The sequence below is a fragment of the Macaca nemestrina genome, chromosome 10 (genome assembly GCF_043159975.1).
Source record: "Macaca nemestrina isolate mMacNem1 chromosome 10, mMacNem.hap1, whole genome shotgun sequence".
Taxonomy (NCBI): Eukaryota; Metazoa; Chordata; class Mammalia; order Primates; family Cercopithecidae; genus Macaca; species Macaca nemestrina.
Window position 1 is genome coordinate 120,431,208 of NC_092134.1, and position 14,273 is coordinate 120,445,480.

Below are 14,273 nucleotides of genomic sequence, written 5' to 3' on the forward strand. Positions count from 1 at the left end.
AGAAAGGGAAGGCAGGTTAGAAGAGACTTGGCATAATTTAGTGGTTTAAGGTAACCTGCTTCATTGGAGTCTGCCCTTATGTTCCCCTCCAAATTTCAGAGCCTTCTTCCCAGTCAGTGTGCTGACTTTATAGTAAGAGTCCCTGCAAGGTTGATAATTCAGTTTGTACTGAAATTCAGCCATCTGCAGGATGTAGACTTACAGCTCTTTTTCCAAAATATTGGCCCTGTACCTATAGTGGATAAGGTTTTTTAAGGACAGTCATAGAAACTTTGAGGTCCCTTAATGCAGATCCTACATTTTTCCCCTGAGTTCTTTGCACACTTAGAAGCAACCAGTCAACCCCATTATTCTCACCAAAACGTCTGTAACAGCAAACACTTTGTCACCCACAGCCTTGCCTTCTCTAGAATTTATCTACTGGTGTCTATGGATGATGACTTAAATAACTTTTTTCACTGCATGGTGACATAAAACAGTTATGTTCCCTTTATCAGTGGAAACAGGGTTATTAATGCCTTGAAATCTAATCAGATCAGAAAACCAATTCTATGTGGCCCAGAAGCAATTCAGAGAACCTATTAAGTTTCTGTTCTTGTGGATCAAAATTCTGTATTGGTTAGGGTTCAATCAGGTATGCTGAACCATTATGAGTGCTGTAAGTTTTATTATGGGGATTAAACCTTATGTGATCATGGGAGCTGGTTAAGCGGCTATCCCTGAGTCAGCTTCTGGTCCTGAAGTCAGCAGTACCAGCAGTGAGAAAGGAAGATGGGTGTGAAGTGTGGGAGGGTATGGATGAGCTGGAAGCTGCAAGGATAAGTTGAAACTCATGAGGACAAAGTTAGGATGCTGGTGTCCTGCTGAAAAGCTAGTGTTCTTGTCACAGAGGGTTGCTCAGCAACATGACCAAGAAGCCAAAGAAGCTGTGGGCCAAGTTGCTCCACCGAGAAGATTTAGCAGGAGCTGGGGGAGCTGGCTTCTGCCCCACATCAACAAAGTGAGGTAGCAGATTGCTAATATCATGAGTGAGTTGCAGAAGCACCTGGCCTTAGGCCAACCATCCCAATGTAAAACTGGCTGCTGCTTTATTTCTGCCTTCTAAATCTCATGCAGAGTTCACCTGTGGCCAAACTTAACCCAAAGTCATGTAGGGAAGGGTTGATACAAGGGATGATGTATAACATGTACATCAATGTACAACATTGATGAAGTTGATACAATGAAATGTACCAATTTCATTGTGCAATTGGTACAATGAAAAGGCACCCCAACATCCTATTTTAAGTCACAACCATAAATTTTATCTCATGAAGGGACACATTAAACCTGTATACTGATTAATGCAGGCAGGTATATGAGAACGCACCAAGAACGTCTTAAGATTTTTCTAGCTTCCATTGATGTGGTATCAAAAAACATCTCACTTTTTGACTTTAATACTTAGATTGATTAGAATCATACACTGAGGTTTCTTTATAAATTAGTTACAAAGGAGATAAAATGCCAATTCGAATACTACACTTGATTTCTCTTACTACATCCTCTTGTTTATAATTACCAACTCCTTATCAACCATCAAATGAGCCAATTGAAGGAATGCCTTCAATAAAGTACTAGAAAAGTAATTAGGGCATTAGCTTCCTTTTGCTTCAAAGTCTGTTTTACTTAAATGATTTAGGAGATTGTTAGACCACTTCTCTCCTACATAATAAAAAAATTATCATGTATTAAATATTTGACTGTGTACCAGGTACTGTGTCTAGAACTCTTAATATATTATCTCACTAGCTCTTTATAAAAATACGATGAAAGTTAGATATTATCCTCATTTTACAGGAAGGGAAATGGGGATACAGGTAGGCATCTTGCCTGAGGTCACTCAGCAGGTAAAAGGAGGACCTGAGATTTAACTCAGGTCTGTATGACTCAAAAACATGCTCTTAACCATTTTGCTATGCTACTTCAAGTTCATCTGTAATTGATATGGCGGGGAACACCCAACAATCAATCTGGAAACCTAAAGTTGTAATTTACTCTGTCTAATCATTGTATCCCCGCTGTCTCCCATAGCTCTGACTGAGGAACTGGATTCTATAACCAGCGAGCTACATGCAGTAGAAATTCAAATTCAAGAACTAACGGAAAGGCAACAAGAGCTTATTCAGAAAAAAAAAGTCCTAACCAAGAAAATAAAGCAGTGTTTGGAGGATTCTGATGCCGGGGCAAGCAACGAACATGATTCTTCACCTGCCGCTTGGAATAAAGAAGGTTAACGTTTCTTTTTGCTAGTTTTGTTTCTTCTCATTTTTTAAAAAGCTAGAATGAATTCTTGCTGGGTTAGTGCTTTCCAGTAGGCTTAGAGGTGAAAGTGGCCATTTCTCCAGTGGAATGGGAAACTTGCAGGTGGATCATTCTTTCCCTGTGTTCTATAGTCTTTAAATTAAGCTTTTATTATGAGACATTTTTTCCCAATTATTATTCTAGCAACATTGATCATGCTTAGAAAATGAGATACTTACTTTACCTACATTAACAAACAAGAAAAAAAAAATTCAAACTCCTTGCCAAAGTTTAGATCATTTTCCTGCCCTAGTGAACAAACCTTTCATGATCCAAGATCTTATCCAACATCATGTTTATCGATTATAAATAGAATACTATAATAGGATAATTATAATAGAATAACTCTAGAAGGAATTGTGGTTTTTGTGGATGTTGCTTTTCAGTGATTCACGTCTAAACAAGATATTTTCACCAAAAATTCCAGATAATTGTTCACTTTGTTCCTGATATTTGAGTATTTGATGATGCTGTAAATTCTCTGATCAACACTGAGACTATTTTTCAAATACCTGATCAAACACCTTCCTCTCTTGTGTGGGTTAATTCTCAACTGGCAAATTTTTACATTCGTTACTTTTTTTTTTTTTTTTTTGAGATAAGGTCTGGCTTTGTTCCCCAGGCTGGAGTACAGTGGCACAACCACAACTCACTGCAGCCTCAAAGTCCCAGCCTCAAGCAATCCTCCCTCCTCAGCCTCCCTAGTAACTGGGACTACAGGTGCACAGCACCACACCTGGCTACTTTTAAAAATTTTTTATAGGGACAGAGTCTTGCTATCGCTTGAGCTCAGACTGGTCTCGAACTCCTGAGCTCAAGTAATCCTCCTGCCTTGGCCTCCCAAAACTGTTGAGAGCATAGGCATGAGCCACGACCCCTACTATGTCTTATAACACATCATTTAATTTGTTTTTGCTTAGCTAGTGAGTTAATCTCAAAATTATTATCATAAAAGTTTAATGGTCTATAAGTATTAGAGGTCTTATATATGTTTGTCTCATTCTTATCAAACTTCTATAATAGTCTTATATGTTTGTCTGATTCTTATCTTTCTTTTTCTAGATTTTCCATGGTCTGGTAAAGTTAAAGATGTTCTGCAAAATGTCTTTAAGCTGCAGAAGTTCAGACCACTTCAGCTTGAAACTATTAACGTAACAATGGCTGGAAAGGAGGTATTTCTTGTTATGCCTACAGGAGGTGGAAAGAGCTTATGTTACCAGTTACCAGCATTATGTTCAGATGGTGTGTACTAATAAAAATTAATTTAGAGTTGAAGAAGTGCTTTGTCATCATACATTTTTAATTCTTTAAAAAAATAATTTCTAATCATACATATGTAAAAATCAAGTGCATTTTTGTTTGATTTCCTCTATATTAATAGAAATTTAAAGTTTCACTCAAAGGGGGAATTTACTTATTTTTTATTTTAGGTTCGGGGTATATGTGCAGGTTTGTTACATGAGTATATTGTGTGATGCTGAGCTTTGGACTTCTAATGATCCGTCGTCCAAGTAGTCAACACAGTACCCGATAGGTAGTTTTTCAACCCTTGCCCTCCTCTCTCCCTAAAGGGGGAATTTTTAAAACTTCTGAGATTAATCCTTTTATCTGGTTCCTGAAACATAAATTTAAAAGCATATTGTACTGAACATTCAAAATCCTCTCTTCTAAGCTTTTCAAAACCCTATACTAAATTGTTGTTAATCATATTCACCCTACAGCGCTGTAGAACACTAGAACAGAAAATAAAAGGGGCAAAAAACCCCAAAAATGTTGTAGGAGAAGCAACTCTAGAAGAAGAATCAGTAGACCTGAATTCTAGTCCCAGATCTTCATTGAGTGTCTGCCACGGTGCTAGGCGCTGGGAGGTACAGTAGTGAGCAAAATGGGCGTGGTCTTAGTTTTCACAGAACTCATAGTGTAGAGTAGCACTTTCTCAGACGTTAGTGTACATAAGAATCGCCTGAGGATTTGATTATGTGCAGATTCTGATTTTATGTGAGACCAAAGATCCTGCATTTCTAACAAGTTCGCTGGTGCTACTGATATTATTAATTGGGGAGTAGCAAGGGGTCACCAAGCTTTTTCTTGAAAGAGTAGATAGTAAATAATATAGGCTTGTGGTCCATATGGTCTCCTTGACAACTCTTCAACCCTGCCACAGGTTTTGTGCTTTTCTAGCACAAAAGCAGCCACATTTGTAACGTGTAAACACATGGGTGTAGCTGTGTTCCATTAAAATAACTTACAAAAACAGGCAACCAGCCCTTACTTTGTGATCACTGGTTTAGAGAATATGGGTAATTGCCAGCAATTGCAATAAGAATTTGGGGATACAGGTTTTAATAGGTAATTAAGACTGTACAAAGATCTAGTCTAGGGGCTGTCAGGGAAAATTGTTCTGAGGGAGTGGTGTTTAAGCTAAAAGTTAAAGGGTGAGTAGGCAGAAGGGACAGGGAAGGAAGAAAAGCAACATGTGTGAGATCTAAAAGCAAGAGAGAACATTCACATTATGATGTATTCAGTAACCTAGAGGAATTCCTATGTGGCAGTCAGTGGTAAGACATGTAGAGTCTTATTTTTAAAAACTTTTCCTTATTTTAGCAGGAAGCCATTGAAGGGTTTTACACAGGTAAGAGACTCATTATTTCATGGTTTAGAAGGATAATTCTAGCAGTTAGATGAATTCCAGATACATCTGGAAGATAGAGTCAGTGGGACTTGGTATTTATTGCCTGTGGGGAAAGGAGAAAGAATAGTCAAGAATGTTGGCCGGGCGCGGTGGCTCAAGCCTGTAATCCCAGCACTTTGGGAGGCCGAGACGGGCGGATCACGAGGTCAGGAGTTCGAGACCATCCTGGCTAACACGGTGAAACCCCGTCTCTACTAAAAAATACAAAAAACTAGCCGGGCGAGGTGGCGGGCGCCTGTAGTCCCGGCTACTCGGGAGGCTGAGGCAGGAGAATGGCGTAAAAACCCGGGAGGCAGAGCTTGCAGTGAGCTGAGATCCGGCCACTGCACTCCAGCCTGGGCGACACAGCGAGACTCGTCTCAAAAAAAAAAAAAGAAAAAAAAAAAAAAAAAAAAAAGAAAGAATAGTCAAGAATGATGCTCAAATTTTAGGCTTGGACAATGGGGAGGTTCTTCACTGAAATGGGGTACACTGGAGAAAGAACTCTTGGGAATGGAGAGAAGGAAGATGATGAATTTATTTGGGACATGCTGAATTTACGATGCCTTTAAGACATCCAGATGGAATTGTCCTGAGTAGGAGGATGTTTGTGTCTAAAGCCTGGTGTTGGAGGTCTGAGTTGGAGATTGTTAGTGTGGAGATGGCACTGAAGCCATTGGAATGAATTACAGAGCAGCATAAGAAGAGAAGAAAGCCTAGAACAGAAACCAGAACACCAAGAGTTTAGGGATAAACAGAAAGAGGGCTTTCAGACAAGGCTGAGAATGAGTAGCAACATATAGGATAACCAGGATTGTATGGTGTTATTAGAAGCCTAGGGAAGGGTGTGTTTGAATGAGGGAGTGGTTAATAGTGATGTCTGTTAGCAAAATGTCAAATACGATAAGGATTAAGTTTCAATGAGTTTAATGACAGAGGACCTTAGCTGCAGCAATTTTATTGAAATGGCTGGGTGGAGACCAAATAACAATGGTTTGAAGTGAGTAGGAGTTGAGGAAGTGGAACTGGTGAGTGTGGGATGCTCTTTGGAAAAGAATGGCTATGAGGGGAAGAAGAGAGGGGGCCATAAATTAGGTGTTATCTTAGTCTATTCCAGCTGCTATAACAGAATGCTTTATATCAGTTAATTAACAAACAATAGAAGTTTACCGCTTGCAGCTCTGGAGGCTGGGAAGTCCAAGATCAAGATGCTAATAGATTTTGGTGTTTAGAGAGGGGGTGTTTCTCATAGATGGCACCTTCTTGCTGCACCCTCACATAGTGGCAAAGAAAGGGCACTCACTTCAACTTCTTGTAAAATGGCATTAATCCCACTTATGAAAGCAGAGCCTTCATTACTTAATCACTTCCTTGGGGATACCAACATTCAGACCATAGTGGGTGTTTTCCAAGATGAGAGAGACTTGACCATGTTTAAATGTAATGAGTAGGTGCTAGTCAGGAAAAGTGAAAATAATAGCAGAGAGAATAATTGGGAAAAATCCCTAATAAGATCTTAATATGATTATGTTTTTTAAACATGTCTGCACTCTGCCAAAAGTTGTCATAAGAAACAAACTACAGAAACGTAAAGTCATATAATTTTAACTGTAGAATAGCTTTTGTACTTTAAACAGTTTCAGTTATAAGGAAGGGGGCATATTACTATAACTTCATTCAGACAGTAAACTGTTCACTGATTTCTACTCAGCAAAAATCTCATATAAAAAGTAAAAGAATGCTCATGCAACTATCATGTTTAATTATACACACTACTGTTTTTTTGGGAAAGCTTTGTAGTAATTTTTCCCTGATGAAACTGTTTAGTGTTTGAACTGATATATGTTACCTTACTGAAATTACCAGTAGTGATTATTTAAAATGATAGCAAATTAAACATTTGAAATGTTAACGTCTGTCTTTATTTTTATAAGGATAGAGTTCTGTTTAGTTGTATGTTTGTTTATTTGGCTTATAGTTACCTTGTTTGGTCATTTATTCATATCTAATCAATGAGAGTAAGAAGTAAGTAAGCTTTACTAAAGCTACACTAGAAATTAATCTGAATTAATGGGCGGTGCCCACAAGTTAATAAGGTGAATGGGCTGGGCGCAGTAGCTCGTGCCTGTAATCCTAGTACTTTGGGAGGCTAAGGTGGGTGGATTGCCTGAGCTCAGGAGTTCGAGACCAGCTTGGATAACACAGCGAAACCCTATCTCTACTAAAATACAAAAGAAATTAGCCAGGCATGGCGGTGGGTGCCTGTACTCCTAGCTACTTGGGAGGCTGAGTCAGGAGAATTGCTTGAACTCCGGAGGCGGAGGTCGCAATGAGCCAAGATGGCACCACTGTACTCTAGCCTGGACAACAGAGTGAGATTCTGTCTCTAAAAAAAAAAAAAAAGGTGAATGGTTTGCAACTGATTCTGAGGGTGGTGTAAAGTTTAAGGTAGATTTTTTTTTTTCTCTTTTAGGTTTTACACTCGTCATTTGCCCATTGATCTCTCTTATGGAAGACCAATTAATGGTTTTAAAACAATTAGGAATTTCAGCAACCATGTTAAATGCTTCAAGTTCTAAGGTATGTTTCAGTGGCTTTTTTTTTTTTTTTTAAATGTAAACTATTCACTGAAATAGGAGCTTTACCTGCAGTTGAGTTGCTTATAAAATTATAAACTGTTAACTATTTATATCAGGAGTTGCAAACTACTGCTCTTGACCAGTTCTGGCCCACTGTCTATTTTTGTATGTCCCATGAATTAAGAATAGTTTTTATATTTTTAAATGGCTAAAAAAAACTAAAACGAGTGTTTTGTGAAATGTGAAAATTATTTGCAGTTCAAGTTTCAGTATCCATAAATAAAGTTTTATTGAAACACAACCATGCTCATTTGTTTACATGTTGTCTGTGGCTGCTTTTACAGTATAATGGCAGAGTGGAGTAGTTGTGATAGAGACCTTATAGCCCACAAAACCTAATGTTTTTGTCTGGTACTTTACAGAAAACATTTGCTGACCTATTTCGTATTATCCATTCTAAAATAGTAAGGGAGAATTTCTAATTATGCAGTGTAATTAAATGTGAAATATGAATTACTAAGAAGTTACCCTGTACCTATGGAATTTCTTCTATTTAGGGATGGACTCTTTTACCATCATCTGTAGAATAAAGCATGTCCCAGCTATTCTTTTTTAAAAAGCGTATTATTGAAATCTTCAAAAGGAGAGAGAATAGCATAAAAACTGCCATGTAGCCATTTCCCTCTTCAACAGTTAACATATGGCTAATCTTTTTTTTAATCTATATACCTCCAGTTTTCCCTACCCCCTTCCCCTTAGTTTATTTATTCAGAACAAATTCCAGACATCATATTGTAATTGTAAATTCTTCAGTATGTATCTCTAACTTTAAAGAAAAGTGCTATGCCATCATCACATCTAAAAACTTTAATATCAATTCTTTAGAATTATGAAAAATTCAGATTTCTCTGTCTCATTTTTATGTTTTCTTTTTCTAAATATAGCCCAGATAATATTCATACATTGTATTGTGTTTGGTTGATATACCCATAGGTTCCCTTTATCTCTTTTGTATTTCCCATGCAAATTCTTTGTTGAAGAAACCACATTAATGGTCCTGTATCTTTCTACATTTTCCTGATTGCATCCTTGTGGTCTTTTCTTTTCTTTTCTTTTCTTTTCTTTCTTTTCTTTTCTTCTCTCTCTCTCTCTCTCTCTCGTTTTCTTTCTTTTCAGTTCTGGGGTACATGTGCAAGATGTGCAGGTTTGTTACATAGGTAACTGGATCCTGTTAGATCTAAAAGCCTGATTGTATTTGGAATTTTTCTTTTTTCTTTAACTTTTTTTTTTTTGTTTTTTGCAAGAGTATACTTACTGTGGTATCACTCAAGTGGTACATAGTACCGGGTTATCTTTTTGTGATGCTAAGCATCAGTGGGTTCAGGTGATGTCTGCCTGATCTCTGGTTATCAGCTTTTCATCTAATGTTTTAGCAGCCACTGAGTGGCACCGTGAGAGCCATGATTTCATTAGGGAGGTGCAAAATGGTGATACCTAATTCTGTCACTCTTCGTATTAGCTACACTTTTTCTACAAAAATGAACTTCTTCCTCATTAACTCTGCATGATGAAAATGCTAGATTTTTTTTTCCCTTTCTTTACCAGTTTTCAGAAAGAGTTGGTTTTCTAGCATTCTCCAAAGGTGGTCAACAAGATTTTTAAGGTATTTTTTTCCCCCAAGTATCACTATAAACTTACAAATTTTGAGATATAATGTGATTCACCTTTGGAATCATATAAATGTGTATCTATGTAATGCTGAAATAGTCCTGGCCTTGGGCAGTGAGAGCCTCTTTAAGTTGGTTCCTGAATCTTTTCTCTTAACCGCATTGCTTCTGCTCCTTGCTTTCTTTTGCAGTAAGATAATCCATGTTCATTTTATGCATTTCCTGCGCAGACCTAGAGTCAGCCATACCTCCAAGAAGCCCTGCTTCCTTTAGTTTACCCATATGTTTTTGTTTTATTTAAACTCCATGTCATTCTATTATAACTGCTCCTTCATTCAACAAAATCAGTCTACGGAGAAAACTGCTTTCTAATAATGTACTTTCTTAAAATTGGAAAAGAACATAATAGTAATAGAAAGTAGTTTAGAAAGTTGAAGATAATTACAAGTTCATGATATATCCCCACTGCTTGAAAAGTTGGAGAGAGAAAAAAAGAACATCTGTATCCTAGAATATATCTAGGAATTAACAAACTGCTTTGCTGGGATGATGAAAGCAGTTTGATTGTCTCTTTCTATCCCATTCACTGGCATGTTTTTATACTTTTTTGGTCCTCTTTAGGTTAGAAGGAAAAAAATGATATCTAATGTGCTAAGTATTATATAGAATTGTATTAGAGTACTAAGAAGCTAATAAATGTTAGCTTTTAAGATTTATTATTATCTTAATTTAATGAGTAATACTTTTTGAAACCCCATGGTCTTCATGTTTAAATAAAGAGATTAAAAGATTTGATGGCATCATTTAAGAAGTTAATAAATAATAAATTTTGTTCACATACATAAAGGGATTATAAATATAATGTTAAAATTAATAAAACCCACCTTTATAACCATAACAATTGCATCTAGCTCACATTTTAGAATATATTATGAACAATTTAGAATTATCCCTTTATAGAATAAATGCTCTTCATTGGACTATCTGTTCATGTTCATTTTTTTTTGTTCTTTTTTGTCAAGTGAGTTTTTTTTAAATCACCAACAATGTAGATGTTAGTAAATAACTAGAATGCTGTTTACACAGCTGCCATGATGTTTAGTACTGGGACATGGTTTCAGTTTTAATGAACCAAACGTCTGCTCCTAGAAGAGCCGAAGTCTATTATTGCTTTCGAGAAATGAACGTTTTCATTTACCACCTAGTATTTCAGTCTGCCAGCTTAGTTTTACTATCATTGTGTCTGTTTTTTCTTTTACTAGGAGCATGTTAAATGGGTTCATGCTGAAATGGTAAATAAAAACTCTGAGTTAAAGCTGATTTATGTGACTCCAGAGAAAATTGCAAAAAGCAAAATGTTTATGTCAAGACTAGAGAAAGCCTATGAAGCAAGGAGATTCACTCGAATTGCTGTGGATGAAGTTCACTGCTGTAGTCAGTGGGGACATGATTTCAGACCTGGTATGTATGTTTTATCTAGAAAGCTTTTTGATGTCATAGACTGTGTCCTTACTCAGCTTGGCATGATGGAAATCTCTGCTTCTATTAAAATCAGCCTCAAGTAGTTACACGTTGAATATCCCTTATCCAGAATGCTTGGAACCAAAAGAGCTTTAAATTTTGGATTTTTTTGGGTTTGGGATGATCAGCCTGTATTACTCATTTTATCTTGCCTCATTATGAGGAGGACTGAGAAGCAGAATCTTTAGTTTCATTCCCCTCTGTAGTCTGTAGTTTAATTGCCTTTGTCAATTATGGACAAATATGGACACATATGTTTACTAGCCAATAATAGACATCTTTTTGGCATTTATGACATCTAGGTATTCCTTCACATTTATTGAAGAATTTGCATCTGTCTCAAAGTTGTCATCTTTAGTCATCATTCTAGGGGTCTTTTTAGCACCCACCTGCAACTCCTCAGCATTAAACTTTGATGAGATATTTTAGTGACCTTTTTCTTCACCCCACCACCCAATCCTACAGTCATAGCCTAAAGTAAGTTACTCAGAATTGTTATATGCAAAAAAATCCTAAATTCAAAAATCCGACTCCCTGGCTTCAACCTCTTTTCCTTCTGAAGCTTTTCACACTCATTAGGATTTGCTGGATCCCTCTTTTAATCCCGGCTTATTTATCCAGGCTCCTGTCCCTACATAGCAATCACTCTTTTTCCCGTCCAGACACTGTGCTGTTGCCCCGACTTCTGTTATGTTTGCCCTGGACTGCCTGGCCATTCTGCCAGTCTGCTTCAGGTGTTGTGCCTGAGACGCTGGATTCATCTAGACTTCTGCTTTCCCTATTCCTGCTGCTTGGCTACTAAACATTATCCAAAAAAAAAAAAAAAAAAAAATTGCATAACTCCGTTCAGCTTTTCATTATCCTCAGCTGTCCTTATACTTGTCCCTATTTCAACTCCTTTATACATTCCTTCCAACAAATGTCTCGTATCATTAACTTTCTATTCAGGCCCTAACTTGTACTTAGCAGATGCTTTCTGCTTCACAGGAAATAGATGCCATCAGGTATGAACAGCTCCTCTTTCTACTTTCAAACATTAGTAATCTTTGTTGTTGTTTTTTTTCTTTTGTTAAGGCAGAAAAGACCACTGCTTTATAAGGGTAACCATGACCACTCCCGTTTCATCCTTTCCTGCCTTCTTAAGATCTTGCACTGCCAAGTTCCTCACTCCTTCACCTTGAGTCTCTTTTGTCCCCTCCCTAAAAACAGAAACTAAAACACCCTTTTGATCTTTTGCACCTTTTAATGTGACTGTCCTCTTTTTGTTCTTTCTGTCACCATCAGACTTCTCAGCTTACCATCTCCATTTGTCACCTTTAACCCATTCTGAACTAATTGAATCATATCCTTCTGCCATCACCGTCCTATTGAAACAGGTCATCGGTGACCCACCCCCAGTGGCTTCATCACGTGGTCTCATCTTCATTCCTCTTCCCACTTAACTTCAGTAACATTTTATATATTCACCTCTCACCTTGCCACATGCTACTCCCTTGGTTACTGTACAGTAATGCTGGTCAGTGTCTTCCTTTCCATTATTACCTCCTTCGCTCATCTTCCTTTGTCTTCGTTTTAAATATTAGTGTTCCCTAGGGTTCTGACCTCAGTCTTTACCCTTTCTTACATTTCTCCAGGGATAGTGAGCTTGTAGCCCAAAGACTGCATTCTCTACCTACAGAATTATTATGGGCATTGTTTTTATTTATTTATATATTTTAAATGGATTTAAATGCCTTAAACAGGATGTATAGTCCTTTCTATTAAGGACCCCACTTTCTTAACCAGATAATGCCACATGGTTGTTACCTGGTGGCCACTGAAGTTACCCGATTTGTGACTCTTGCCCTATTTTCAACTTAAGTGGTGCAATCACTTACGATTATCACCCTTGCTTAAGTATTACCGTGACTTATGTTGTCTCTGTGGATCTGCTGCCGAAGTGTAAAACATTATTCCCATATCTAATTATCTAACTTCTAAACTTTAAATTTATACTCCTAATTGTTTATCAGAAATGTGTATCTAAATTAGCATGAACGAAACTAAATTCCCCCCAAAGAACTGCTCTTTTTCTTCTCAACTGGGAGTCACTATTTTCCCCATAACTCCACTCGACGTTCTAACCAAAAACTTTTTATTTTCTTCACCTTTCCTTTCTCCTTTCTCCTCTCTACTCCCAAGCAATTTTCCCCTTCAGTCTTCTCTGTCTTAGAAAGTCATCCACTCACTCACCTGTTTGCTGAAGCCAAAACTGTAGCAGTTACCTTTATCATTTAGATTCCAGTCAGGAGACAGTTATTTGAACACAGAGGATTTTTTATAAAGAATTGTGAACTAAGTAAAAAGTAGCTACATAGATAACTGAAAAAGTAAAAAGAAAACTAAGATATCATGGAGTTAAAAGCTGGAAGAAGCAACAACCACCTGTAGGGCTGGGAGAACAGGAAGAAAAGATTGAAACAAATAAGGCTTAGAAACTTAAAGGAGAGGCCCCCGTGGAACTGAGCTCCCTGGTGCTGGAGTCTCTTGGTGGAGCCAGAGGTGGGGTACATCTGTGATAGAGCTGATTCTCCAAAGGCTGAAAAAACTGCCAGCTGTATTTAGTTGCTCTTAAGGAAAGAAGTGCTGCTGCAGGGATGAGAAGCCTTGCTGGGGTGGCAGTCACAGGAACACAAGCAAGCCCACAGGAAGCAGTTAGGGAGGAAGCAGCCATAGAATCTTCCATGCAGGGCCAGCAGGCAAAGCTGATGCGTCGTGTGCAGAGTCCTTGGTGCAGCATCCCAAAGCAGAGTATAGAAGGTAGGGTTAGAGATGACAAAAAAATGATGGATGACACACCATCCTTGATTTACGCTCCCTTTGCAGGTCCAGTCCACCACTCAGTGTTGTCAGCTCTGCCTCTAAAATGAATCTCAAGTTTGTCTACACTTTGTGCACCTACGTCTTACATACAGTTGAGCTCCCTTCCACTGGTCTACTGCAGTAGCTTCCTAAGTAGTCTGTGATTATGGTCTTACCCTTTTTGTTCATTCTCCACAGAGCAACCAGTGATATTTTCTAAATATAAATCAAATCATGTTACTTCCCTACCTAAACTAGCCAGTAGCTACTCTGTGCTTAGAATAAAACCCCAAAGTTCTTAACTGGGGCCCATAGGGTAATAGGTGATCTGCCCCCATCTGTCTACCTGATTTCCCACTCTTCCTCTCTTACTTCTTAAGCCCCAGCTATGCCGGGCTTATTATGAGCACTTACCACTCTCTAATGGCGTATTTATTGGCTTACTCTTTGTATTGTCTTGTTTCTTTGCTTGAATTACAGACACATTTGCATAGCATTTTTGTCTTGTTCATCACTCTATCTTCAGTGCCTAGGGAAGTGCTTGGCACCCAATGAAAAAGTTGTTCAACATTTATCTACTGATGAATGGGTAAATCTGGCACTCTCTCCCTCCTCCCTGCCACCTCCAGATCCCAGTAGTCACTAGGACCT

General features: G+C 37.9%; 1 protein-coding gene across 2 annotated transcripts in view; it reads left to right on the plus strand.

Moving 5' to 3' along the window:
• LOC105469866 (RecQ like helicase) overlaps positions 1-14,273 on the plus strand; it is a 30,014-nt gene that overhangs the window by 5,523 nt on the left and 10,218 nt on the right. For both annotated transcript variants that reach the window (XM_071072081.1, XM_011721407.3), the window contains exons 2-5: positions 2,074-2,271; positions 3,406-3,585; positions 7,488-7,594; positions 10,523-10,721. In XM_071072081.1, the coding sequence (XP_070928182.1) occupies positions 2,074-2,271; positions 3,406-3,585; positions 7,488-7,594; positions 10,523-10,721 (684 nt within the window). The remainder of the gene's footprint in view (positions 1-2,073; positions 2,272-3,405; positions 3,586-7,487; positions 7,595-10,522; positions 10,722-14,273) is intronic.